General features: G+C 41.6%; 1 protein-coding gene and 1 long non-coding RNA gene across 10 annotated transcripts in view; one reads left to right on the top strand and one right to left on the bottom strand.

Moving 5' to 3' along the window:
* Positions 1-26347, bottom strand: part of CCDC91 (coiled-coil domain containing 91) — a 220280-nt gene that overhangs the window by 53598 nt on the left and 140335 nt on the right. For all 9 annotated transcript variants that reach the window (XM_082223141.1, XM_082223142.1, XM_082223146.1 and 6 more), the window contains 3 exons: positions 19310-19402; positions 16549-16617; positions 15617-15793 (listed from right to left, as the gene is read on the bottom strand). In XM_082223141.1, the coding sequence (XP_082079267.1) occupies positions 15617-15793; positions 16549-16617; positions 19310-19402 (339 nt within the window). The remainder of the gene's footprint in view (positions 1-15616; positions 15794-16548; positions 16618-19309; positions 19403-26347) is intronic.
* LOC309532734 lies at positions 7538-24836 on the top strand. Its single transcript, XR_014219989.1, has 4 exons — positions 7538-7897; positions 8275-8472; positions 11269-11330; positions 23028-24836. It is a non-coding gene; the product is annotated as an uncharacterized lncRNA (long non-coding RNA).

Below are 26347 nucleotides of genomic sequence, written 5' to 3'. Positions count from 1 at the left end.
AAGGAGGCTACACATTCTTCTGGACAGGTCTATCTGAACAAGAACATCAAATACATGGGGTAGGCTTTGCCATCAAAAACGACCCTGTGAAGCTCCTGTCAGAAGTTCCTACCGGCATTAATGAGAGACTCTCAACCCTTCGAATAAAGGTCACCAAAAATCAACAGGCTACTATTCTAAGTACTTATGCACCAACACTGGATGCCGATGAAGACATTAAAGAAAAATTTTACTCTCAGCAGGATACCATCCTATCAGAGACGCCTAAGCATCTGTGGCCTGGGACTATTGGGAAAGAAGGAGTTGGCAAGAGCTACCAGAACAGAATCTTACTTTTGACGATATGTGCAGCACACAACCTTGTTATTACCAACACACTCTTTCGACAGAAAAATAAATTTAAAACTTTATGGACTATGTTATTGTCTGTGCTAAAGATTGCCGTGATGTGCTCCTTACCAGAGCTATGACAAGCGCCAATGACTGCTAGACAGATCACTGATTAATAAGCTCCACGATGGCTATCAAGATTATAAAGGTAAAGGTAAAGGTACCCCTGCCCGTACGGGCCAGTCTTGCCAGACTCTAGGGTTGTGCGCCCATCTCACTCAAGAGGCCGGGGGCCAGCGCTGTCCGAAGACACTTCCGGGTCACGTGGCCAGCGTGACATCGCTGCTCTGGCGAACCAGAGCCGCACACGGAAACGCCGTTTACCTTCCCGCTTGTAAGCGGTCCCTATTTATCTACTTGCACCCGGGGGTGCTTTCGAACTGCTAGGTTGGCAGGCGCTGGGACCGAACGACGGGAGCGCACCCCGCCGCAGGGATTAGAACCGCCGACCTTTCGATCGGCAAGCCCTAGGCGCTGAGGCTTTTACCCACAGCGCCACCTGCGTCCCCTGCGCCACCTGGTATAATCAAGAATATACCAAGGCGCAAAATGAACACTCAAGCCCTTCAAGATCCCATTAAGCGGGATTGCTTCCAAATGACTCTTAAGGACCTTCTGCTTTCATTTTTTTAAATAAAATATTTATTAAAGATTTTAAAGAATTCAAACATTAAAACAGACTTAAATCAAAAGGAAAAAGAAACAAAAAACATAAACAACATACAAAAATACAAGTAAAAAATACATTAAAAAGCACAAAAAAGAAAATAATTCATTTTCTTAAATATCATTTTCATAACCCTCTTTCAAAACTCCCTCACGTCTCCCTTTTCTGTGTTGCAAATTACAAAATCATATTCCGCAATACCTCACCTTCTCTTAAAAATTATTTTAAATTGTATATTTCAACAATTATGTCTCCAATTTTGCCTCTTATCAAATATTTAAGTATTTAAGCTTGACATAATATTATTCAAATTTCATCTTTGTTCTTATAGTTCAATTATTTTCATATTCCTTTCCACTAGTTTACTAATGCCGTATTGTTTTTATATCCTGCATCATTTTAACATTCATAAAGTTTACAATGCTTTTGCAAATAGTCCTTAAATTTTTTCCAGTCCTCTTCCACTGTCTCTTCTCCCAGGTCTCGGATTCTGCCAGTCATTTCTGCCAGTTCCATATAGTCTATCAGTTGCATCTGCCATTCTTCCAGAGTGGGCAAATCTTGAGTCTTCCAGTACTTTGCGATGAGTATTCTTGCTGCAGTTGTCGCATACATAAAAAATGTTTGGTCCTTCTTTGGCACCATTTGGCCGACAATGCCCAAAAGGAAGGCCTCTGGTTTCTTAGGAAAGGTATATTTAAATACCTTTTTTAATTCGTTATAGATCATTTCCCAGAAAGCCTTAACCCTTGGGCAAGTCCACCAAAGGTGAAAGAATGTTCCTTCAGTTTCCTTACATTTCCAACATTTATTGTCTGGCAGGTGATATATTTTTGCAAGCTTGACTGGGGTCATGTACCATCTATATATCATTTTCATAATATTTTCTTTCAAGGCATTACATGCCGTGAACTTCATACCAGTGGTCCATAACCTTTCCCAGTCAGCAAGCATAATATTGTAACCAATGTCTTGTGCCCATTTTATCATAGCTGATTTAACCGTTTCATCCTGAGTGTTCCATTTTAACAGCAAGTTATACATTTTTGAAAGTACTTTAGTTTTTGGTTCTAAAAGTTCTGTTTCTAATTTCGATTTTTCCATCTGGAAGCCTGGTTTTTTGTCCAAATTAAAAGCCTCCCTGATCTGGGCATAATGTAACCAATCTCGCACTTTATCCTTTAGTTTCTCAAAACTCTGCAATCTCCATGTGTCTCCGTCATTTTCTACTATTTCCCAATATTTTGGCCAGTTGGCCTCCATATTGAGTCTTTTCTGAGCCTTAGCTTCCATTGGTGACAACCACCTTGGGGTCTTGTTTTCTAACAAATCTTTATATCTTATCCAGATATTGAACACTGCCTTCCTAACAATATGGTTCTTGAAAGCTTTATGAGCTTTAACCTTGTCGTACCAAAGATATGCATGCCACCCAAATACATTGTTGAACCCTTCCAAATCCAAAACGTCAGTGTTCTCCAGAAGTAGCCACTCTTTCAACCAGCAGAAAGCTGCTGATTCATAATACAATTTCATGTCTGGCAGGGCAAACCCCCCTCTTTCTTTCGCATCTGTTAATATTTTAAATTTTATTCTGGGCTTTTTGCCCTGCCAGACAAACCTGGGGATATCTCTTTGCCACTTCTTGAAACACTCCATCTTGTCCACAATCTGCAAGGTCTGAAACAAAAACAACATTTTTAGCAATACATTCATCTTTATAGCAGCAATTCAACCCAACAAGGAAAGCTTCAGTCTTGACCAAATTTCTAGATCCTTTTTGATTTCTAACCAACATTTTTCATAGTTATCTTTAAATAGGTTCAAATTTTTAGCTGTCATATTAACCCCTAGATATTTCACCTTCTTAACCACATTTAAATCTGTCTCCTTCTGAAACATTTCTTTCTCTGCATTTGTCAAGTTTTTCCCCAAAACCTTAGTTTTCTGCTTATTTAATTTAAATCCCGCCACCCGACCAAATTCTTGAATCAGTTCCAATACCCTTTTCGTACTAGATTCTGGCTCCTGTAATGTCAAAACTAGATCATCTGCAAAAGCTTTAAGTTTATACTGTTTAGCTCCGACCTGAATTCCTTCAACCAGCCGGTCCCCTCTAATCATGTTCAAGAGCACCTCCAGGACCGAAATAAATAACAATGGGGAGATAGGGCAACCCTGTCGTGTTCCTTTTTCAATCTTAAACTCTTCTGTCACCACATTGTTAACTATCAGTTTTGCCTTTTGTTCTGAATAAATTGCTTCTATACCGTTTCCAAACCCCCGTCCCACTCCCATCCCTCTATGGTTTTCCTTCATAAATTTCCATGAAATATTATCAAAGGCCTTCTCTTCATCAATAAAGATCAATACTGCTTTTGTATTGGTGTTCATTTGCAAAAGTTCCAGAATATCGATAATGTTCCTTGTATTGTCAGACAAATGTCTACCTGGAAGAAAGCCTGCCTGATCCTTATGAATCACTTCATTTAACACTCTTTTTAATCTACTTGCCAAAATATCTGCAAAATTTTTGTAATCCACATTTAACAGGGAAATGGGACGGTAGTTCTTAAGTTGTGTCTTTTCAGTTTCAGATTTAAGTATCAATGTAATGAAAGCTTCTTTCCACGACTCCGGTGCCTCCCCCCCCCCCCCATGATCTCATTGCAAACCTCATTTAATGGTTGAACCAAGTAGTCTTTCAAAATCTTATAGTACTTAGAGGTAAGCCCATCCGGCCCTGGAGATTTGCCCAATTGCATATTCTGAATGGCACCTTCAATTTCTTGTTCTGTTATTTTATAGTTCAGTGTTGTCTTCTTCTCTTGAGATAATTTTGGTAATCCATAATTTCTTAAAAATTGTTCTATCTCAGTCTCTTTTTGCAGCCCTTGGGTGTAAAGTTGTTTGAAGTATCTCTGGAAGCATTTTCTAATCTCCACAGGGTTCTGGATATTTCTCCCTTCAACTTCTAAATTAGTAACCGTATTCAGTTTTTGTCTCTTTTTCAACTGCCATGCTAGCAGTTTTCCACATTTATTTGCTGATTCAAAAGTCCTTTGTTTCATTTGTTTGATTTTCCATTCCACTTCCTGATTTATCAATTTTGAATATTGTGCTGGATAAAGTTTAATTTCTCTCAGAATCTCCTGTGACTTTGGTTTCAATCTTAACTTTTTCTCACCTTCTTTTATCTTATCTAAAATCTTATCTTTTTTTTCATTTTGAACTCTTTTCTTTATCACATTCTGTTGTATCAGAAACCCCCTCATAACCGCCTTACTTGCATCCCAGATTACTCTGTTTTCCACTGTCTTTTTCAAGTTTATTTCAAAATAATCCCTCAGAGTCTTTTGGGCCTTTTTAACAATCTCCTGATCTCTGAATAAGGTGTCATTCATCTTCCATCTAAAGGAGCCTGATGTAGTTAGTCTCATTTCCATCTTTACTGCGTTATGGTTGGAGCAGGTTTTTGGGCAGATTTCCACCTTTCTAGTCTTAGGTGCCAGTCCTCTAGTTATCCAAATTTGGTCGATTCTTGTCCATGTCATTTTGGCTTCAGAGAAGAATGTCCCCTCTCTTTCCAGGGGGTTCTTTGTCCTCCAGATGTCTATCAAGTCCATATTGTCAGTTAGTTCAAAAAAAGTTTTTGGTAGTCTGCCTTCTTTTGTCAAACTTTGGTTCTGTGCTTTATCCATGTTCGTAGACACCACCCCATTCATATCTCCCATCATAATGATGTTGTTATAGTCCATGTAGTCCAGCATTGTCTCATGCAGCTTCTTGTAAAATTCCAATTTCCCCTCATTGGGAGCATAAATTCCCAAGATTAAAATTTTTTGCCCTTGTGTTTGTACTTCAATTGCCAAAATTCTTCCTTGCTCATCTTTAAAAAGGAATTTTGGTGACAGGCTCTCCTTTGCGTAGATCACAACTCCTCTTTTCTTCACTCAGTCCGATGAAATAAATTCTTGACCTAATCTCTTATTGACTAACACTTTTGTGTGGAGCCTAATCACATGTGTTTCCTGCAGGCATATAATATCTAATTGTTCCTTTTTTAATAAATGAAAGATTCTCTTTCTTTTTTCTGGGGAATTACAGACATTAATATTCCAACTTAAAAGCTGCAGAGACATCCTGAACGTCTCTATTCTCCCTTTTGTGGTGGTGTCTCTTTCTCCTGGTCTTTAGGCCCCAAAGGTGGAGGTAACAATCCTGGTAACAATCCTGGTAGTCCGGAACCTGAGGCTCCCAATTCTGCGATCCCTTTCTGAAGGTCTTCACCATAATCACTCAAATTTTTTTCCTTATCTTCAGCTGTTCTGATTTTCACTTTCTTCCCTCTAAAGTTAAAAGATAGTCCTTGGGGAAACTCCCACCTAAAGACAATTGAGTTACTTCTCAACAGTTTGACAAGATCTGAGTAGCAGGATCTGAGCTCCAATAAATGTTTTGGAATATCTTTGTAGATTTCCACTCTCAGATCTTGAATTTCAAGGGATTTTTGAAAATGTGAACTCAATATCTTATCTCTTTCCTCCTTTGTTCTCAAAGAAATCAAACAATCTCTAGGCTTGCCCTTTTTCATGACTTTTCCCAGTCTGAAGGCACTCACAATTTTAAAGTCTTTTTCTTCTTCCAAAGGCCAGAAATTTGTAAATTCCTTTGTCAAGTAGTCAATTAAATCTCCTTTTTCAAGCTCAGAAACTGACCTCAATCTCAAATTGTTTTCCTTGCTTCATAATTCAATCATAGACAGATAGGCCTGCTGTTCACCTATCTGCTTGTGCATAGGTTTAACCTCCTCTTGCACGGCTTCTGCTTTCTGTTTAGCCTCCTCAGCTATTTTGCAATTTTCTGTAGTAGCTTCAAACAACTTCCCAATTGATTGTGCATTTAAGGCCACTTGTTTAGTCAAGTTGTCCACACTAGCAGTGTTTTTATCAATTTTAGATGATTGTTCAGATACTTGCCTGCTCAGGCCTTCCAATTTTTCAAAGATTTTATCAAGTATTGAGTCCCCACCTGCAGCCATTCCTTCTGTCCCGGCCTGCTCTGGTTCTTCCTCTTGTGGCAATACAGTGGGAACCGATGATCTACGCAGATGTGAGATTACAGTAGTTTGATGTGTCTTAGCCTTAGCTGATCTTGTTTTCCCAGTTCCACTCATCCCAATTCTGTCAACATGCCAAGGTCAGTCAGTGAGCTATTCCCATGGGAATCCATAAGCCGAGAAAAACAAAACAGAGAAGAAAAGAAAAAACAGTTCCCTAGAAGTTATAATCCACAATTCCTCTAGAGGGAGTCTCAGTAGATCTTAAGGGAAAAAACAAAGTTGTTGTTCCTATAAGTTCTCTCAAGCTAGCCAAAATCCCTTAAGGAAGAAGAAGAAGAAGAGTTTGGATTTGATATCCCGCCTTTCACTCCCCTTCAGGAGTCTCAAAGCGGCTAACAATCTCCTTTCCCTTCCTCCCCCACAACAAACACTCTGTGAGGTGAGTGGGGCTGAGAGACTTCACAGAAGTGTGACTGGCCCAAGGTCACCCAACAGCTGCATGTGGAGGAGCGGAGACGCGAACCCGGTTCCCCAGATTACGTGACTACCGCTCTTAACCACTACACCACACTGGAATTATTACAATGTCCAACAGCTTCAAAATCCCAAGAGTCCTTCAGATCTTTAAATCCTAGCAGAGTTAATCCTTAAGTTACTTACAATGTCCCAAAAATAGTGCCAGATTCCATGAAACAATATATCAGTTCAACAGCACAGGCAACAATCCAATGTAGCAATCCACATAGTCAAGTCCATAAACTGACAGCTTTGACAGTCTAGCAGCCCGACTGCCGGGGTTTCTTGCAAAAAAAAAATTGTAAATCCACAAAGGAAGAGGTAAAGTAACATCCAAAGGTATAAAGGTATAAATGTAAAGTCAAATATTATCAAAACCGGATCCAGTTGCTTGATGCATGATTAGTTCCCTTTTAAAGCGTAACTTCAAAGGCATTAGAAAGATCCGACTCTTTGCTTTGGATCTGTTCAACAGCGCCGGGAGACGGACTTCCTGGTTGCGTCTCCCGCTTTAGCCGAATTTCACAATTTAGTCCCAAATTCAAACTTTTCCCCTACTCACGGGTTGTTGCTTTTTTCAGCCGAATGTTCCCAGGAAAAGAGGTCAGCGCTCACCGACAGCAGCTTTGCGGCTTCACTCCACAAAAAGAGCGATCGACTCACAGCACCGCGCCAGCCCTTTCACGCTCCGGAGCCCCTTACGAGGTTCCTTCGACGTTTTGGGGGGCGCTAATGGTGCCCGCCGAGTCCCACGGCCACAGGCTATCGCTGTCTGTGGGTTTCCAACTTGGGTCTCCGCTTCGCCGTAGCGGACGACCCTTTTTTGCGGAGCTTCCCCTTCACAGCTGGAAGGAGACCGCCATTGCCGTTCGCGCCGCCTCCGGAAGTCCAGGACCTTCTGCTTTCAGAATTCCCTGATAACATCAAGGAACACTGGACCAAGCTAAAATCATCCATTATTGCAACCTGTGAAAAAACTATTAGATACCAAACCAAGAAACACCAGGACTGGTTTGATGAGAATGATAGTGAGATTGAACGCATGATTGACAAGAAAAGGAAGGCCTTTTAGATCTGGCAAAGAGATAGAAACTATGCCACTAAGAAAAAAAACCTATGCCAACGCTAAGGCTGAGGTTCAAAGATGAACCAGAGAACTGAAAAACACCTGGTGGATAAAAAAAGCTCAAGAGATCCAGCACTTAGCCGACACTCATGATGCACAGTTTCTTTACTGGCATAATCCACAATTAACCACAACAGTAATTTAAGGATTATCCAAATATACAACCAATAGTTACAAATATCATTTTTTTCATATGAACCAGCTCCCTGAGACATACTGTTTAGTGTATTTGATTGTTTAGGTCAGGGGTCCTCAAACTTTTTCAGCAGGGGGCTGGTTCACTGTCCCTCAGACCTTGTGGGGGGCTGGACTATATTTGGGGGGGGATGAACCACCACGGGGGGGGGAAGAAAGAGCTGGAGTTGGGAGCCCCCATGGCCACAGTCCCCGCTGAGGGAGGAGGGCCCAAGCGCGACCGCCGCTGCCTCACCGGCCACGACAAGGGCACAGGCGAGGGGGCACGCAAAATCGACTAAAAATATGTCCATAAATAAAAATATTATTGCAGGAGAGGAGCTGCCGGCCAAACCTTGAGGCGGGCACAGCAGCAGCAACAACAGAGCCACTCGGAATGGAAAGGGAGCTGGAGGAGACTGCGGGAGGAGCACGCACGCGGCCTGGACAGAGAGACAGAGAGAGGAGGTGGGCGTTGCCGAGCAGAAGCCAACTCTCCCCACCCTCTCGGCATCCCGACAAGGAGGGCAAGTTGAGGTTGGGCGCAGCGTGTAATGTGAGGGAAGCCGAGAGGGCACACGTCTCTTGGGGGAGGGGGGAGTGTGTGTGTGTGCATGTGTGCATGTGTGCATGGTGGAGGAAGCCAGCCCAGCGCCAGGCTTCAGAGGTTCCTTTCGTCGAATGAGGAGGTTGCTGCTGCCGCAGCTACTGACATTGCAACCCACGAAGGCAGTGGCTGGCAGCTGTCCTGGGCTTGGCTCAGCGCAGCCTCTGCCCTCGTTGCCTGCCTGCCAGCCACTCTCTATGCAGCTCTTACCATCAGAAAGTTCTTCCTGATGTTTAGTCGGAATCTCCTTTCTTATAAATAGTTCCTTTATTTACAAATATACAGAAGAGCATAAATACAGGAAGAGACATTACCAAAAGAATGAATGTGGAAGGCACAACAGCCAGTTTGTAGCAAAGTTGCACCATCACGGATTATTATTTTGTTGGGAACAAACCTGGATGAAGGAATCATTAAAAGACACATGTAGTGAATTGTCGGCAGACGCAGCTCTACAATAACAGAAGAAGAGTATCTGCCGGATCAGGCCCTTGGCCCATCTCGTCCAGCCTCCTGTTCTCACCGTGGCCAACAAGCAGCCCCTGCAAGCAGGACCAGAACACAAGAACACTCTCCCCTCCTGCAGTTTCTTTCTACTGATCATTGAACGATTAAATTATTTGTTTTACTTTATTAATTCATTTTGGTCTTATCATTTTTAATATGGATTTTTATACCTTGGAGATTATTATTTTTCAAACTGAAGATGTTAACTATTTTAATAAATATATGACCTACACTTCAGTCCCAGGTATATTTACTAAAGAGTAAACTCCACTGAATTTAACATAGCTGCACCTTCACTTGATTTCCATTGCTTTCAAGGAAGTCTCTTATATCCAACATCCCTGAATAATATGCTTGCTTCTGCTATGTTAAAATGTTTACTAGATTTTATATGAAATAGATGAGAGAAACATTTTCACATAAATAAAACTGTGGATTTTGCACCTTGTGTACAATTTTATCCTTTTCAGTTGGTGGCATGCAAACGGTTGAGAGTTCCACCCCCCCCCAAAAAAAAACCTACCTGACTTAAGAATCCTCCTGTAATTTGTTCTGACAGCTACCATATATGAATTGGCCTTTAAAAGGACCGTGTCAAATATAAGCAAGATGCCAAAGATAGAATAAAAATAGTGGAACATTGCCAGCACGCCATCCTGCTTGCACACCATGCAACATCCGCAGCATTGGTATTACAAAGAACACAAAGCTGCAGAGGAATAGCCAAGTGTATTACTGTAATCAGAACTTTACTTATTTTAGGAAGTCATGTTTTTCACCCATATTACATTCCCAAAAAACTAAGAAGTTTTATGCAAAGCCTTTCTTTGAATATAGTAAGTCTCCTTTATAATTTGCATTTATCCACCTGGATAGCATATGTCTGAAATGGAAATCCCAACATACCCTGCTCAAAGGAAACAAATAATATTTTGGACTCGCTTATGCTGTACATCTGCTACAGATACCACTGTAAAAAACGTCTAGCATTCCCCTGATGATATAATATCATTTATCACTGTCATATTTATGTCTCCACAAGGAACAATATTTCCAATTTATTAAGTTACCTGGAAAACTTGGATTTACGTAACATTCAAGATGTTTGGAGAGAAAACAAGTTGTTTTTATAGGGAAAAGTTAGAAAACTGAAACATTTTCAGCACTTTAATGGAGGGGCTTGATACCCATTGGCCTTGTACAGATAATGATAAACAACGGTTTACTGTTACAAGAATGAGGTGCAGTGAGCTTTGGTTTCCCGTGCTTGCCCTGTCCACACTCTGAAATGGCTAAAGCTCTTGCTTCTGTTTCTTAATTCAGAATTTTTAATTGATCTGAACTATGTTCAGTTTTCAAACCATTGTTTATGAACTGCCATGTTTCATCTAACCTTCGTTAAGATTAACCATAGTTTAGGGTTCAGGTGCTATGCTAAACTGTGGTTAAGCTTCTCTGTATCTCCTCATGGCTGTGCCAGAGAAGGGGAGGGGAGAGGAGCTGTCAGGGACTGACTGGATGAAGAAGAGTGGTGGGAGCCACCAGCCCAAGGAGGGCTCCTAAGATGACACCTTAGAGACCGGAGCCTGGTGGTAGGACACTGAGGAGCACTCAGCAGAAGGGACAATCTGGGAGCTGATAGAAGCAGGAGAGCTAAGTGATCAAGGGGATCAGGAGAAGGAGGGCCTTGCAAAGACAGGATTAGAAGCTGAGAGTCACAGCATGCGCAGAGACAGTCCCAGTTCTGCTGACTGCCCTCCCCCCCCCGGCTCTGCTTGAGGAGGAGCCCACCCCCTTGATGCAGCCTTTGTCTGCTTGGTAGGATGAGTGGTTAGAGGAGAAAGGTGGGCCTAGAGCTTAGTTTCAGTAACACCTTCATTAAGATGCTGGACATTGCTGTATCATTGTTTCTCTGCTAATAAAAAGCTAATTGCATTCCATATCTTCTGTGTGTGTGCCCTGCCCTGAGGATGTCCTGGCTCATTGATAGCTCCTTGACAGCAGCATTGTTTATCACTATTATGCAGTGATGACCCGGATTTTTTCTAGGCACTGAAAAAAGCTATTCTATTTTTTCTGATTTCTATGCGTATGGCATACTGAAGATACAGGGTGCTCATAAATCCTGGAAGTAACAAGGTATGTAAAATATATTTACTTTCTTTTAATTTACCAACTTCAATATTTTGCTTTCCCCTACCCACACTCTATTTTAACAGAAGTGGATGAAATATCCAGGCATAGTACCCCTTCCAGAGTGGATAAGGTCGGAAACTTAGAGGTAAATTTTTCCATTTTTGTTTTTTTTAATGCTGGCCATCTTTAAAGTTTTTCTTCTTCTTCTTTAAAAAACCCTCTTTTTTGACAGATGAAATTCTGAGGGGAGGAATCCTGTAAGATTTCTGGAGGATGGTTGTAGTGGTTTGCCCACAAGACCAGTCTTTTTAGTTTGGGTTGGGGGGAAATTGTGTAATCTTCCCAGTATTTTATAGGGAAGAGGTCTGAAAACAGGAAACAGGAGAGAGGTGCCCCCAGTAAGAAACCTGCCAAATTTCAGACAAATAGGTCAAAGGATTTTTGTACAAGGTGTCTTAAAGTTGTTCTGGGGGTAGAACAACCAAAAGAAATTCACTTGCTTCCCTGTGGTTTTTGTTTGTGGGCACACATTCAGCCAGACAGAGGAGATGTATGCTGAACAGGATTTTGTAAGACTATATTGCTCCAGTAAGATGACCCTTGTTGTTGTTGTTTAGTCGTGTCCGACTCTTCGTGACTCCATGGACCAGAGCATGCCAGGCACTTCTGTCTTCCACTGCCTCCCGCAGTTTGGTCAAACTCATGCTGGTCGCTTCGAGAACACTGTCCAACCATCTCGTCCTATGTCGTCCCTTCTCCTTGTGCCCGCCATCTTTCCCAACATCAGGGTCTTTTCCAGGAAGTCTTCTCTTCTCATGAGGTGGCCAAAGTACTGGAGCTTCAGCTTCAGGATCTGTCCTTCCAGTGAGCACTCAGGGCTGATTTCCTTAAGAATGGAGAGGTTGGATCTTCTTGCAGTCCATGGGACTCTTAAGAGTCTCCTCCAGCACCATAATTCAAAAGCATCAATTCTTCGGCGATCAGCCTTCTTTATGGTCTAGCTTTCACTTCCATACATCACTACTGGGAAAACCATAGCTTTTACTATACAGTGGTGCCTCGCAAGATGAAATTAATCCATTCCACGAGTCTCTTCGTCTTGCGGTTTTTTCGGCTTGCGAAGCACGGCTATTAGCGGCTTAGCGGCTATTAGTGGCTTAGCGGCTATTAACGGCTTAGCGGCTTTAAGAAAAAGGAAACAAACTCGCAAGAACTCGTAAGACATTTCGTCTTGCAAAGCAAACCCATAGGGAAATTCGTCTTGCAGAACGACTCAAAAAACGGAAAACCCTTTCGTCTAGCGAGTTTTCGTCTTGCGAGGCATTCGTCTTGCGGGGCACCACTGTACGGACCTTTGTTGGCAAGGTGATGTCTCTGCTTTTTAAGATGCTGTCTAGGTTTGTCATTGCTTTTCTCCCAAGAAGCAGGAGTCTTTTAGTTTCGTGGCTGCTGTCACCATCTGCAGTGATCATGGAGCCCAAGAAAGTAAAATCTCTCACTGCCTCCATTTCTTCCCCTTCTATTTGCCAGGAGGTGATGGGACCAGTGGCCATGATCTTCGCTTTTTTGATGTTGAGCTTCAGACCATATTTTGCGCTCTCCTCTTTCACCCTCATTAAAAGGTTCTTTAATTCCTCCTCACTTTCTGCCATCAATGTTGTGTCATCTGCATATCTGAGGTTGTTGATATTTCTTCCGGCAATCTTAATTCCGGTTTGGGATTCATCCAGCCCAGCCTTTCACATGATGAATTCTGCATATAAGTTAAATAAGCACGGAGACAATATACAGCCTTGTCGTACTCCTTTCCCAGTTTTGAACCAATCAGTTGCTCCATATCCAGTTCTAACTGTAGCTTCTTGTCCCACATAGAGATTTCTCAGGAAACAGATGAGGTGATCAGGCACTCCCATTTCTTTGAGAACTTGCCATAGTTTGATGTGGTCGACACAGTCAAAGGCTTTTGCATAGTCAATTAGGCAGAAGTAGATGTCTTTCTGGAACTCTCTAGCTTTCTCCATAATCCAGCGCATGTTTGCAATTTGGTCTCTGGTTCCTCTGCCCCTTCAAAATCCAGCTTGCACTTCTGGGAGTTCTCGGTCCACATACTGCTTAAGCCTGCCTTGTAGAATTTTAAGCATAACCTTGCTAGCGTGTGAAATGAGTGCAATTGTGCGGTAGTTGGAGCATTCTTTGGCACTGCCCTTCTTTGGGATTGGGATATAGACTGATCTTCTCCAATCCTCTGGCCACTGCTGAGTTTTCCAAACTTGCTGGCATATTGAGTGTAGCACCTTAACAGCATCATCTTTTAAAATTTTAAATAGTTCAGCTGGAATACCATCACTTCCACTGGCCATGTTATTTGTAGTGCTTTCTAAGGCCCATTTGACTTCACTCTCCAGGATGTCTGGCTCAAGGTCAGCAACCACACTACCTGGGGTGTACGAGACATCCATATCTTTCTGGTATAATTCCTCTGTGTATTCTTGCCACCTCTTCTTGATGTCTTCTGCTTCTGTTTAGGTCCTTACCACTTTTGTCCTTTATTATGGTAATCTTTGTACGAAATGTTCCTTTCATATCTCCAATTTTCTTGAACAGATCTCTGCTTCTTCCCATTCTGTTGTTTTCCTCTATTTCTTTGCACTGCTCATTTAAGAAGGCCTTCTTGTCTCTCCTTGCTATTTTTTTGAAATCTGCATTCAATTTCCTGTATCTTTCATTATCTCCCTCGCATTCTGCTTGCCTTCTCTCCCCCGCTATTTGTAAGGCCTCGTTGGACAGCCACTTTGCTTTCTTGCATTTCCTTTTCATTGGGATGGTTTTTGTTGCTGCCTCCTGTATAATGTTGCGAGCCTCCATCCATTTGTATTAGATAAAGCAGGAATGTCCAACAGGTCGATCGCGATCTACTGGTCGATCGTGGGGTGTCCGTGGTCTATCCTGGGACCCCAATCCCCTCCCCCCAAAAAGCACAATAACGTTGGCTTATCCTCCCCCAAAAAATGATCAACAACTGCCAGTTTTTTTATTGTGGGAGTAGATTGCAGTGTCTTGGAAGCTGGACACCCCTGAGATAGAGTAACCATCTATCCTTTGAAGATGCCTTCAATTCTTCCCCACAAGGTGGGTAGGGATATGGAGTCAAAGTCTATAAAGGTGGCATTATAGAGAGGTTGTATTACTAGAGGAATATTTCTTAATCAAATGACGTAATATGAAACATTAATCAATGGTAGATCACCTTTCCCTAAACCCAGCTTTTTCGACTGCTAGAATGTTCTCTTGTTCCAGTCAATCCAAGAGTTTCCTGTGCTTTTTTGCATAGAGCTTGCTAACGGTGTTAAATAGACAAATTGCTCTGTAGTTGCCGGATTGTTTTTTAACCCTTTTTCGAAAATGGAAACTATGACTGCCAACCCCCAATCTGAGGAAGCCTGTCCATACCAACAGATGCAAGTAAAGAGAGAGGCCAGTACAGGAGCCTAGAAGTCCAAATTGCTTTTAATAGCTTTTTATATTTCAGTGGTGGTTCTTAAATGACAGGGAGGCTGATGTGTGTCCCTGCATCCTTGGGTGGTAGGCAGTGTTCTGCTTTTTGCATTTATTCCTACAAATAATGAAAATGGCCACACTGATCTTGTGGCCTAACCAGTATCTTGTGCCTGCTCTGCTGCTGGTCTCAGGTTTTTGCATAGCTCAGGGGCTCTGTGATCCTTATGAGCTGTAGAAAATGCAGATGGCAGCAATTTCTCTTGCCCCCATAGTCTATCTTAAGTTCTCACTTCTGACCCCAGCTCTCATCTCGGAAGTAACCAAACTACCCCCTGCAAAGGTACTAAGTCCACAGGACTGCAACACTCTCTTGCCCTGACATTCCTGGGACAACCAGCAATCTGTATAGTCAACCACATAACAATACCATTCTCGAAGTAAAAACAAGTCAAATAGCACCGCGCCTTTGTCCTTGTCTCAGCCCTCTGATGTCATCCCTTCAGTTAACCTGCTGCACTTCTGCAGCTGGTTTTAGAAAGTCCTTGGGCTAGCCAGGACTGCCCACACAGCTCTTGGAGCTGCCTCCTCCAAGCTACAGGTGTGAAGAGTCAATGATTCAGCAGCAGTAGGCAAGGAGTGGCTCCCCCTAATTCTGCAACTTGTCCAGCCAGTAAGGACTCACACAAAAATACAGGGGAAGGATAAGTAAGACAAGTTATAAAAAGCCTCTCTCAGGAGCTAAGGCATGATCTAACTTAAGACTGTTAACAACAGTGGTGCAGCTGTATAGAAGTAATAATAATAGTGATAAAAAATAAAAATGTGACCAAAACGTATTGGTCAGTGCTTTACTGCTTACAACAGGGTGCTCTTGCTTTCACAGTAATAGCACTGGAGTCCAGTAACAGGTAAGTGCATGTGAAATTAACTAACCTGACTGCTTTGTCTCTCTTCTTCAACTGCATCTGCAATTGCTTGAGCAATCCTTTCCTGATCTTTGTTTCTCTCTGCTTGCCATAGTTCCTTTTCTTCTACATGGAGTTTTTTCATGTTTTCTCTTTCTGCTTTTACTGCTGTTACAATGGCAGCTTCCAGCTCTTCTTTTTCAATCTTCAAATCATATAAAGGGAAATTAAAAATAGTTTTATCTATTTATTCAGCATACACACAGATACACAATGTTGCATAGGATTCCTAAGTCTAGGCACCAACAATAAATATTCTCCCAACCTTTCTTCTAGCCAGAAGGAAAGGCGAGAATCTCCCTCACTGGTGGCAAAGCTTGAAGACTTTTGGAGGTAGAACTGACCATCTGACTCCAACAAAGCTTGTCCGCCCACCAGCTAACCACAGTCAGCGTCACTCTCCCTCAGCCAGACTGTTGTTCCTCCTCTACAGAGGCTGGGAGCACTGGCCCTAGCACGGGGACTGAGAGAGAATACAATCCCGATAGACATACTGGCTCAATCAGCCCTTCTGAAGAGAGAGAAAAAAATGCATGCCCAGAGCACAAGGAATGCCAGAATTTACAGACGAAGGATGTGACACGCATGCCTAGCTTTCACCTTTCAATGGCAGGGTGTCCCAAATTTTTGGATGCACACCTTGGGCTGTGCATGGACCCCTCAATCCAATTTGGGGCTTTATTTAGCAATTTAGATCAGCCCCAGGATGATCTGAACCCAACTGGATCCCAGGATTCGGACTGTGATCTGGAAATGCAATTATTAGGAAACTGCATTGACTTGCATTGAGAAACCAAAACAACTAACTTTCTTGTTTTTAGAAGATTAACTCTCCATACAGAATAACCATAAAACAGTTCAAAAGGTGATTTCATCAATTCTTTCTGCAAGCCGAAGTACCTTTGCAGAGGCTGCCAAAGCTTCCTTATTGCTTTCCCTCTCGCTCTCCATGCATTTTTCCAGCATGTTCTGCAAATACAATACAAAGTAAAGCATATTAAAGTGTAAAAATACAAGTGCTTAGTTTGTTATTAAATTCATTATTTTATAATAACTGGGCATTTCCTTTGTAAACTTTATATTGACTTTTAAAACTTATTATACATAGTACCAAGTGAATACCAAGTTATGAAGGAGCATAAACCTAGACTGGATTAAGACTGCATTACTGCAATGTACTCTGTGTGGTGTTTCTTTCGCATTTGACCTGGAAGCTGCAGTTAAGTGAAGAATGCTGCAGCACGACTGCTGACAGGAACAAGAGCCTGTCAACATAGAATACCTGTGCTCAGAGATCTGCACTGTTTGCCGATTTGCTACCAGGCCAAGTTCAAGGTGCTACTATTAGTATATAAAGCCCTCAACAACTTGGGACCACCTTACCTACGAGACCACTTCGATCGGCGGAATTGGCATTACTACAGGTGCCACATAATACTGGTTCCACATTTGTAAGAACTTGATCATTTAGTGTGGCAGCACCTGCAATATGGAACTCCCTGCCTATTAAGATTAAACGGGAGCTGAGAAGAGCAGGCGCCTTTGCTCTGCTGTTTCCTGTGCCTGCTAAAAACATTCTTGCTTAATAATAATAATATTACTATTATTACTATTATTATTATTATTATTATTATTATTATTATTATTTTATTTTATTTATACCCTGCACTTCCCGGGTCAGAAAACCGGGCTCAAGGCGGCTAACAACAAATTTAAAACACTTAATTGTAGAAGCAGCATAAAACACAGTATAAAAGCATGAGTAACAATAAAATTCAAAGTTCAAAAATCAACTTGGGGAAAATCCATCTAATAAGCATTAGATAGTCACCAGGGCTAGCTGGCTGAATTAGTCCTACTTGGGCCAGTGAGGAGACATGGGGAGAATTAGCTGTGGGGTCCCAGAGCGGGTAATCTTCATAAAAAGGGGAGGGGGGAGGAAGGGGAATAAAAGATCAGGCTGAATTCAAATTAAAGGCCAGGCAGAATAGCTCTGTCTTACAGGCCCGATAGAAGGAGGTTAAATCCTGACAAGCCTACCCAAATGCTCAGAAGGTTGAAATAATTTTATTCTGTTTTAGTGTTTTACCTTTTGTATGTTGTAAAGTAGCGTTGTTATTTTTTGTGATTTTATTGTCTTATCTTTTTGTAAGCTGCTTTGAGGTTTTTGTTTTTTACAATCGAGAGGTGTATAATTTTTACTCAATAAACAACTAAATCAAATAACCCTACCCTCTAAGGTCCCATTTCCCCTGATGTGCAGTCATCAGCCCTAAGGAGAGGTGCAAGGCATGAACTTTGTTCTAGATCCTAGAGCTTTGATGTGGCCACAGAGCACAATTTTCAGTCCCAAAGAGGACTGAGGAGCACAGTAAATGTTGGCAAGAGGGAAATGCCTAAGTTGAAAAGCCTAGCCTATGGCTTTTGTTTTTTAATTTTATTTTATTTCAGGGTTAAAAAACAAACAAACCCAAAGGATCCCCCCAGTAGGATCAGCTAAATAAATATAACCTTTTAAACCCTCTGTCTTCTCCTCTCCCACTCAACAGAAAAAACAAAATAAAAGGATAGGTTGGCATAGCCTAGCCTGTGGGGAGGTTTTCCATTCCTGAAGGGGTGTGGTGGTTCTGGACTGTCAGGAGTTAACACTCCAGGAGCGTTCTTATTGGCTGGGTGCACTGCCCACAGGATCCGAGCATTTTTTTATTATTATTATTCAGGATTTTCTTGTTTTACAGAAGTGTAGTTTATTCCTTTGATCTGTGCTCTGTGGGGGCTGAGCTCTCTCTGAAGAGCAGTCTGTCTGAGAATGTGAGCAAGGTCGTTTCGTTTTTTGTTAAGAGGCAGGAAGCTGCAAACATGCCGCTAGATTCTGTAGGTTTTTCTTTTCTGTTTTGAATGCTTCTAAATAAAGAGTTTTAGATTAGAAGCACTGGTGTCGAGCGGAGTTATTGAGGACACCACATAGACACAGACAAGCCATTTTACACTGCGTGTGAACTATGCTATAACCCGGCAACTGGAGAGAGTGGCAGCACGCGGAGTGGAAGCGTGTGGGCACCATTGGAAGTGGCAATAAATCAAATTTATTGCAGGGCCGTTGCAGCAGACTCAGTGGGTCAATAGATATACGACCCAACAAACTTTAACAAAGGGTCTTAGTGAAGGAAGGAAGATCTGGAGGGAGGAGAGATAGGACTTGAAATAAGAGATAAAATAGTGGACAGAAAGTGTAAAATGCCAGCATTGCTTAAAAAACCCTTTTGAGAAAAATGCATTTCCTCAGCCCATTTTATGCAGAGGAGTCTTCCACCCCAAACAAAAGATTACCTGCACCCCAAAACCACCAAATAAATGTTATTTGTTCTCAGCGCTATGTACCTCAAATGACACTCTACTACCACCAAGCTTCTAAGCAGGGGTTGCCAATATTTTTGGACTTGCGTGTTAATTGCAAATTGGAGAAATTATTGTGGGCAAAATGCGCTGAAACACCACAATCAAGCACACATCAGAACCTATTTTATTGCCTGCCACAGGGTGCTTCTCTCAAGGCCAATTTCACCGGGGGGTGGGCACCAGGGAAGCTTTCTATGGGTGCCTGCAGGAAATTGTTGACCCCTGGGTTTTAAAAGCTTTAAAGTTTGTATATACAATGTACCTTATATTTTTGTGATTGCTGCATCAAAGATTCTTCTGTTTTTTCTTCTAACACTTTGTGCTCTTTGTCCAACATATCAAGCAACCTTTGATGCTATAAAAGAAGAGGATCATATGCTATGACTCTGCAACTGCAAATGAGAGCTGGTAAAAGGAACAGGTTGTTACATATAATATATAACACATGTAGAAACATATATAGGTTCTGTGTGTGTACTGAGCAGCAGTAAAGGAAAATTGCAGATTATATGAAATTATACTGATACCTTTATGTAGTACATAGAAACAAGATCAGTGACTCCACTAGCATATGCAGTAAAAATGGTGACAATTCACTTGTAATGTTAGTAAGTATTTAAAATATGGATTTTAAAAAGACATTTCAATTTAGTTTGTGCTTATTTTTACCACTGTTTATTCCACTAATTTACCGGTATATCCCACCTATTATCAGAAACTATATTTTTCCATTCACAATTTTAAAAATGATAACTGAAGCTAGCATAAATGATATATGGAGCTGCTTTTTATAAAATATTGTATATTTAATTAAAAACACACCGGAACTAAAAAGTATTTACTGTTTGATGGGCAATGATGGGGCCAAATGGCTTTCCCTAAGGAAAAGTGCAGTGTGTGTGTGTGTCTAATTTTCATGACAAATGGTGAGGAAGGGGGTCTCTTCCCCTAACTTTCACTGTGCATGCTTATCACTTTCTCCCAGCCTGGCTCCGATATCAAGTGAGCTAAAGCAAAAGTGCAAGGGCACGGGGAGATAAAGACAAGATGGGCATTGTTCAGCTCCCCTCATCCATATGCCCCTTCTACAATAAAAATTAAACATCCCCCGCCCTTGATCTGCAAACAGTGGATACAAGAACATCCATTTGTGCCTCCTAAGCCCGTCCCTAGAGAGCCAGAACAGATGTTGCCAGAGCCAACAAATATGTGAAAATAGTTGCTCACAAGTCTACTTGTGAGCAAGTGCAACATCTCTTTTAGGTTCACATGGGGATATAACAGCAGCTGCTACTGCGCTAAGAAAAAATGCACAATCTATTAATATAAAAATAATAAAACTTGAAGTTTTTCCTAATCACTGATGTAGCTTCTGCAATCTTCCATGTGGCCATGCTTTCAAGTGTAAATTTTAAAAGACAAAAGCAAAGGGGGATGTTTTTCAAAGTAATATCTGCAATGGCTCTGAATATGGATATCAAAGATGACAAAGTACAGTTAGTTCTAAAATGCACACAAGTGTGTCCCTTTCCCATTAAACAATAAGGGTGCCCCAAGAGGTTTTAAAGATTATTGACTATGTTGTTCAGTATAAAGTATGTAAAATTAACTGAAGAGATTTACAGACCATCTTCAAGAACAGGTTTTGCTCAGAAATTTGGGTAAAAGCCTGAATAAATCACCATAACTGTTTGCAATGCTTTTGCCCCTCTGGCTTTCTCAAGACATCTTCCCTGGCCTTGATCTCTAAAAGCAGGATCCTCTACCAACACACTTAAAAAAACCTTAACATCTGTAGGGAGAAATTAAGGAGTTTTAAGTAAAATATTTTGGGAAACTGTTTGGTATGTACAGACAGGAAACATTTGCTAAAATAATTTCAGTCAGTTCCTACAAAACATTTGTGTAGTGGGTGGAATGGGGAGGAATTAGACACATAAGCTCAACTGGGTTTGGAAAACAGATTTAGAAAAGTATTTCTTGAAACTTATCAATACCTATCTGAATGAAGACCTCAGCTTAGTGTCAATTGCAATACAGTTGCTATATTTCTGTTATTTTGCTACACCGAGTTTGGGAAATGCAGTTCATCTACATACCTGAATATTTTATTTAGGAGTTTCTCTTTGTTCTCAGTATGATATTAACAAAGACAGTATCTCTGACACAGCAGTTTGTGAAGTTTAAATCCTAAAAATGTGGTTATTTTGTTCAGGAAGCTTACGATGTTTACACATCAGTGGTTTCCCTGACAAACTAATAAATTAATGAGAAATGGAGACAGGACAATTATACCTTATATTGTGCCAGTTATTTATTTTACACACTTTTGGTTGTGTAATTGGCCCTTATTAGGAAAAGGGTCCCGGAGACGGAAATGCTTTCTCCAGGCCTCTGCTACCTAGGAATCCAGAACCATCAGCCACCAAACCTATGTATGCATTAAATAAAAGTACTGTATTTTTTGCTCCATAAGATGCACCTGACCATAAGACGCACCTAGTTTTTAGAGGAGGAAAACAAGAAAAAAAATATTCTGAACGAAACAGTGGATGTATGATTTTTGCGGTTCATGCTGTGGCCACAGACATGATATGTGATTTGACGGTGACTTTGGGGTAGCCCAATGCAAAAATCCTGAGAATCCATTTGGATCCGTGCTTTGTAACCACGTTTTTGCCCCATTGCGGCCCCACAAAACAGTGGGTGCGTGATTTTTTTAGTGCAGGCTGTAGCCATGGACATGCTATGTGATCTGATGGTGAATTTGGGGTGACCCAATGCAAAAATCCTGAGGATCCATGTGCTTTTACCTCCCCCCTCCCAGGCTGCCTCCTTTATCTCTACAGTCCCTTATCTCCCTCCTCATCGCTTGCCGATCAGCTGCTCAGCTGCTTCCTTTCAACACCCCCTTCCCTCTTGTTTGTGTTAGTGTCTTTTCCTTAGCTGGAGCAGTTTTTTGCTCCTCCTTTTCTTCTAATTTCTCTCCTCATTGTTTTAGTATTCCTGTCTCCTTTTCTTTACCTTCCCCCCTCCCAGGCAGCCTTCTTTATCGCTAGCATCCCTTATCTCCCTCCTGAATGCTTGCCGATCAGCTGCTCAGCGGCTTTGTTTCAACACCCCCTTCCCTCTTTCTAAAAAAGAAAGCACAATCTGCTTTTTGCCCATGGGCAATTTGGCTCCAGGGACCATGCATTTGCTCCATAAGACACACGACATTTCCCCTTACTTTTGAGGAAGAAAAGGGTGCGTCTTATGGAGTGAAAAATACGGTAAGTACTTAAAGACATCTGTCATCTACAGATGAATGGCTGAAGTGATGTGCATTACAAGGCATAGCTGGGGATAGCAGAGCCTCAGAACTGTAGATTTGGAAGGTACCCCAAGGGTCATCTAGTCCAACCTCCTGCAATGCAGGAATCACAACTAAGAGTAATGGTTTGGTCTCTTTCAAAAGGTCAGTCACTGAGCAAAGAAGCAATTAAGGGAAACCTGCAGGGTGTAGGGGTAGTCATAGCTCACAGAAAATCCAGCTGCACAAAGAAGGACTTTCTTTCATCCGTCCTGAATCTTCCAATGCTCAACTTCATTGGATGTTCATGAGTTTTATTGTTAGAGGGAGAAAAGCTTTTATAAACGTCTAATAAACATCTTTTATAATTCTATGTCTTGCATAATTTTATAAATGTCTGCTGTGTCACCTCTTACTTACCTTTTCTCTAAACTCAAAAGTCCTGAACGTTGCCACCTTTCTACATAGGGAAGTCACTCAATCTACTCATTACTATAGCGACAAATTTCACAACCCCAAGCCTCTATCGTTTTATGAACTTTAATTCAGAAGCTGAGCTCTCAGCTTGCTAACTCTCATGTTCTTTAATTCCCCCCTCATAAAAATGAGAAAGCACTCCATTTTTAAAAAAAACCACCACATTGCTGTTTCGAGACTACACCACCTTCCTTATTCTGTACATTTCTAGTGATTCTCCCCAGTGATCTAGAAGCTACAAGCAAGGCTCCCTTCTCAAGTATCACAAGCAAACACAGTATCCTACCACTATGCTGAACAGCTAAGAGGCTCCTGGGAGGCCAGAGAGACACTGCTGGAACAACTCTTGGGTTGGGGTAACTAGCTAAAATGTTTTAAACTGTTCTAATTTTGGTTCCCCTGTTTTGTTTTTGTCATTTAGTGTTGGCTAAATGTTTAGTTGAGGTTGGCGGTTATTTTAATTTGGGTAACTGTAAACTGTTTATTGTTGTTGTTATTTTTATTATTATTAGTTTCTATTGATTTATTGGTTTGTTTCTTGCTTGTATAGGGTATTTTTTAATGTTTGATGTTTTGTTGTGACTTTATATATGTTGTAAGCTGGCCAGAGTGGCTGGGGCAACCCAGCCAGATGGGTGGGATATAAATTTAACCACCACCACCAGCAGCAGCATTAGGATCAGGACAGGTATTAGTCACTTTCAGGATAAAATGCCTGAACACAGGACTGTGCTACTTTAATGTCTCAATAATCAGAGTGTGATTGAACTTTTTGCCAGATGACACCACCACTGAATCGAAAAATTCCCCTGTAAGTTACACTTGATATGAGACTGTTGCTGAAAAGTGTTCCATGTCATGTACTCCATCCTCAGTCTAGTGTTGGGGGACGCTTACCTGTGTTGCAATTTCCTAGGCCCCTTGACATTCTTCCTGCTGTTCCCCCCCCAAAAAAATATCTTTTTGTACAGGACTATAGGCTTTTTTTTGGGGGGGGGGGAGTACCATTCCTGTGAATGGGGACTTTTTGCAAACCCTTTTTTGCTGCAGGGAGTGGGGGAAGAATTGATGGAGAAAGGGAGATAAAGTTTAAATGATTATGTGGATGATGTGCAGATGTTTGGAATGACAATATAGATGGATGGTGTATAGACAACTGCATATGTATTAATGGTGGAAGAACAGAGGTGGCTTTGGCATCACCCACTTGTGGCTCTGACACCACTCACCATTGGCACGTAGCCCCCAGAATGTTACCCTCAAGCTGGAAAAGGTTCCTCAACCTTATCTTAAAGGAAGGCAAAACTGTATTTGGATCACATAATTTTTGTCTGCACCTTTGTAAAAATGAAGCTCAAAACAAAAGTTCAGAATTAGGCTACATTTCTTCTACAAGTAGTTTTTCAAGCAACAGCTACAGATGAAAACTGTTTGATGTAGAGTCAAATATAAATACGGTCTTGCGGTTTTTCATGATTCCTGGTAAAAAAAATCCAGGCAAAGGAAAAAATCTCTTTCCTGGAATGTGAGTCAAAGAAGATAATGTAAACAGATTTTATCATGTTCAGAAGCAGTTACTTTTTTATATTAAGCTTGTGTCTGAGGAATCACAGCAGGTACACAGCTGCATATAGTCACAGCTACTTCAAAAGACCCATCTATCAAGAACAAGATGAACTGAAATGCAGTACAGAAACTGCTACAATCAAGGTTACAAACATGAAGGTGTAAACGAGCAGGCTGCATACTGTATGTCTAACTCAGTAACAGTTGCTAAAAATATTCCTCTTGCACTGAAAAACTATGTAGAAAAGTCAATTTCTCAGGAAAAATGTGTAAGTAAAGCTTCCCTTTGACCACATTAAGTAATCCTTCACATACCATTCATTACATGGCTTCACTGAGCTGGTACATATAAAATGCTGCTCAGTCTCCTGCCACAAAGAGTTATATAAGGAAGGGCGTTCTATGGATTCATTAACTCCCCCCTAACAACTCCTCCTCTTTAGTTTTACCACATACAGTGGTGCCCCGCAAGACGAATGCCTCGCAAGACGGAAAACCCGCTAGACGAAAGGGTTTTCCGTTTTTCAATGCGCTTCGCAAGACGAATTTCCCTATGGGCTTGCTTCGCAAGACAAAAACGTCTTGCGAGTCTTGCAATTTTTTTCCGCTCCCCCCCTTTTTCTAAGCCGCTAATAGCCTTTTAGCCGCTAATCCACTAAGCCTTTAATAGCCGCTAAACCGCTAATAGCGCTAATCTGCTAAGCCGCTAATAGGGTTGCTTCGCAAGACGAAAAAACCGCTAGACAAAGAGAATCACGGAACGGATTATTCTCATCTTGCGAGGCACCACTGTACATTGTCACAAACTATAAGGCGTGCCAAGATACAGTTTACAACAATGGTTAGAAACAGGTTTGCAAACCGTAATTCCAGTAAGAGTGGGGTGGGAGAGCTGAAAAAAAATTCTATCTGAAACCAAAGCGGCACATTGGTTGCCAGATGTGAAATATATTGGCATTCTTTTCCACTCTCCCACCCCACTATATAGACATTGCACTAACCAAGATTAGTTGTAAAACTGAAAGGACAATGCTTATGTGAAAGTGGAGGATTGAAGAGAATAGGTTTGCTTTTCATCCACCATTCTAGCAGGTTCTGGATTAAGCATCAGCAAACAGACCATTAATGAATTGAAACCGTGTTTGATTGGGACACTTTGAGCCCTTGCACCTTTTATGTATGGTGCTTTGGATTTCTCATTCATTGAAACAGGGATCGGACTAAGCTGAAAGGCAAGGGTGGGGAACTGGATTCAACCAGCGGGCTGGATCCTTATCTCCAGCATGCCCTGCAGGCAAAGTTTAAAAGGTCGGGGGAGTGTAACCACCTAACATCTAATGATACAATGGTACCAGATGACCAGTTTTCACCCACACAGCTTGCAGACAGCTGCATGTAGCATTTTGTAAAACAGCCATGCTAGGTGCTAGGCACAGGCATTTGCAGGTGCCCACAAATGCATTTTTTGGCCCAGCTGCCTTTGTACCTGCTCCACATCTTATATCATATACAAAGCCAGGAGTGGAACAAATGGCTGTGGCTTTGTTCCAACAGCTTCACAAGCCAAATGAATAGGTGTGGTGGGTCTCATTAGGACAATGGATCAGAGGTTCCCTACTGCTGCCATAAGAGTAAAAATATTGATTTCTCACTAAAGGGCCCTCTCTGCCCAAAATACCACATGGCAAATCACAAATCGCCATAGTTAAGGACTACCTGGATAGCAAATTATGGAAGGCTGAGGCTGTGCATGCACTATACCTTTAAAGCACTTTTTTTTTCTTAATCAACTACAATGCCCAGAATTCTTTCAAGGAGATAGAGTGGACACTTGCGCTGTGAACGTGATCCGTGCAGGATGCACATTCGCAACCCGCAGCGGCGCGTCTGTGCACACGCGGGTTGAGATTCGGCGCTTCTGTGCATGCGCGACCGCCAAAACCCGGAAGTAACCAGTTCTGGTAC

The sequence above is a fragment of the Podarcis vaucheri genome, assembly GCF_965113315.1.
Source record: "Podarcis vaucheri genome assembly, chromosome: 5".
In the NCBI taxonomy this organism is placed as follows: domain Eukaryota; kingdom Metazoa; phylum Chordata; class Lepidosauria; order Squamata; family Lacertidae; genus Podarcis; species Podarcis vaucheri.
The sequence above is the reverse complement of the archived record's forward strand: the minus strand, read 5'-3'. Positions and strand labels throughout refer to the sequence as shown.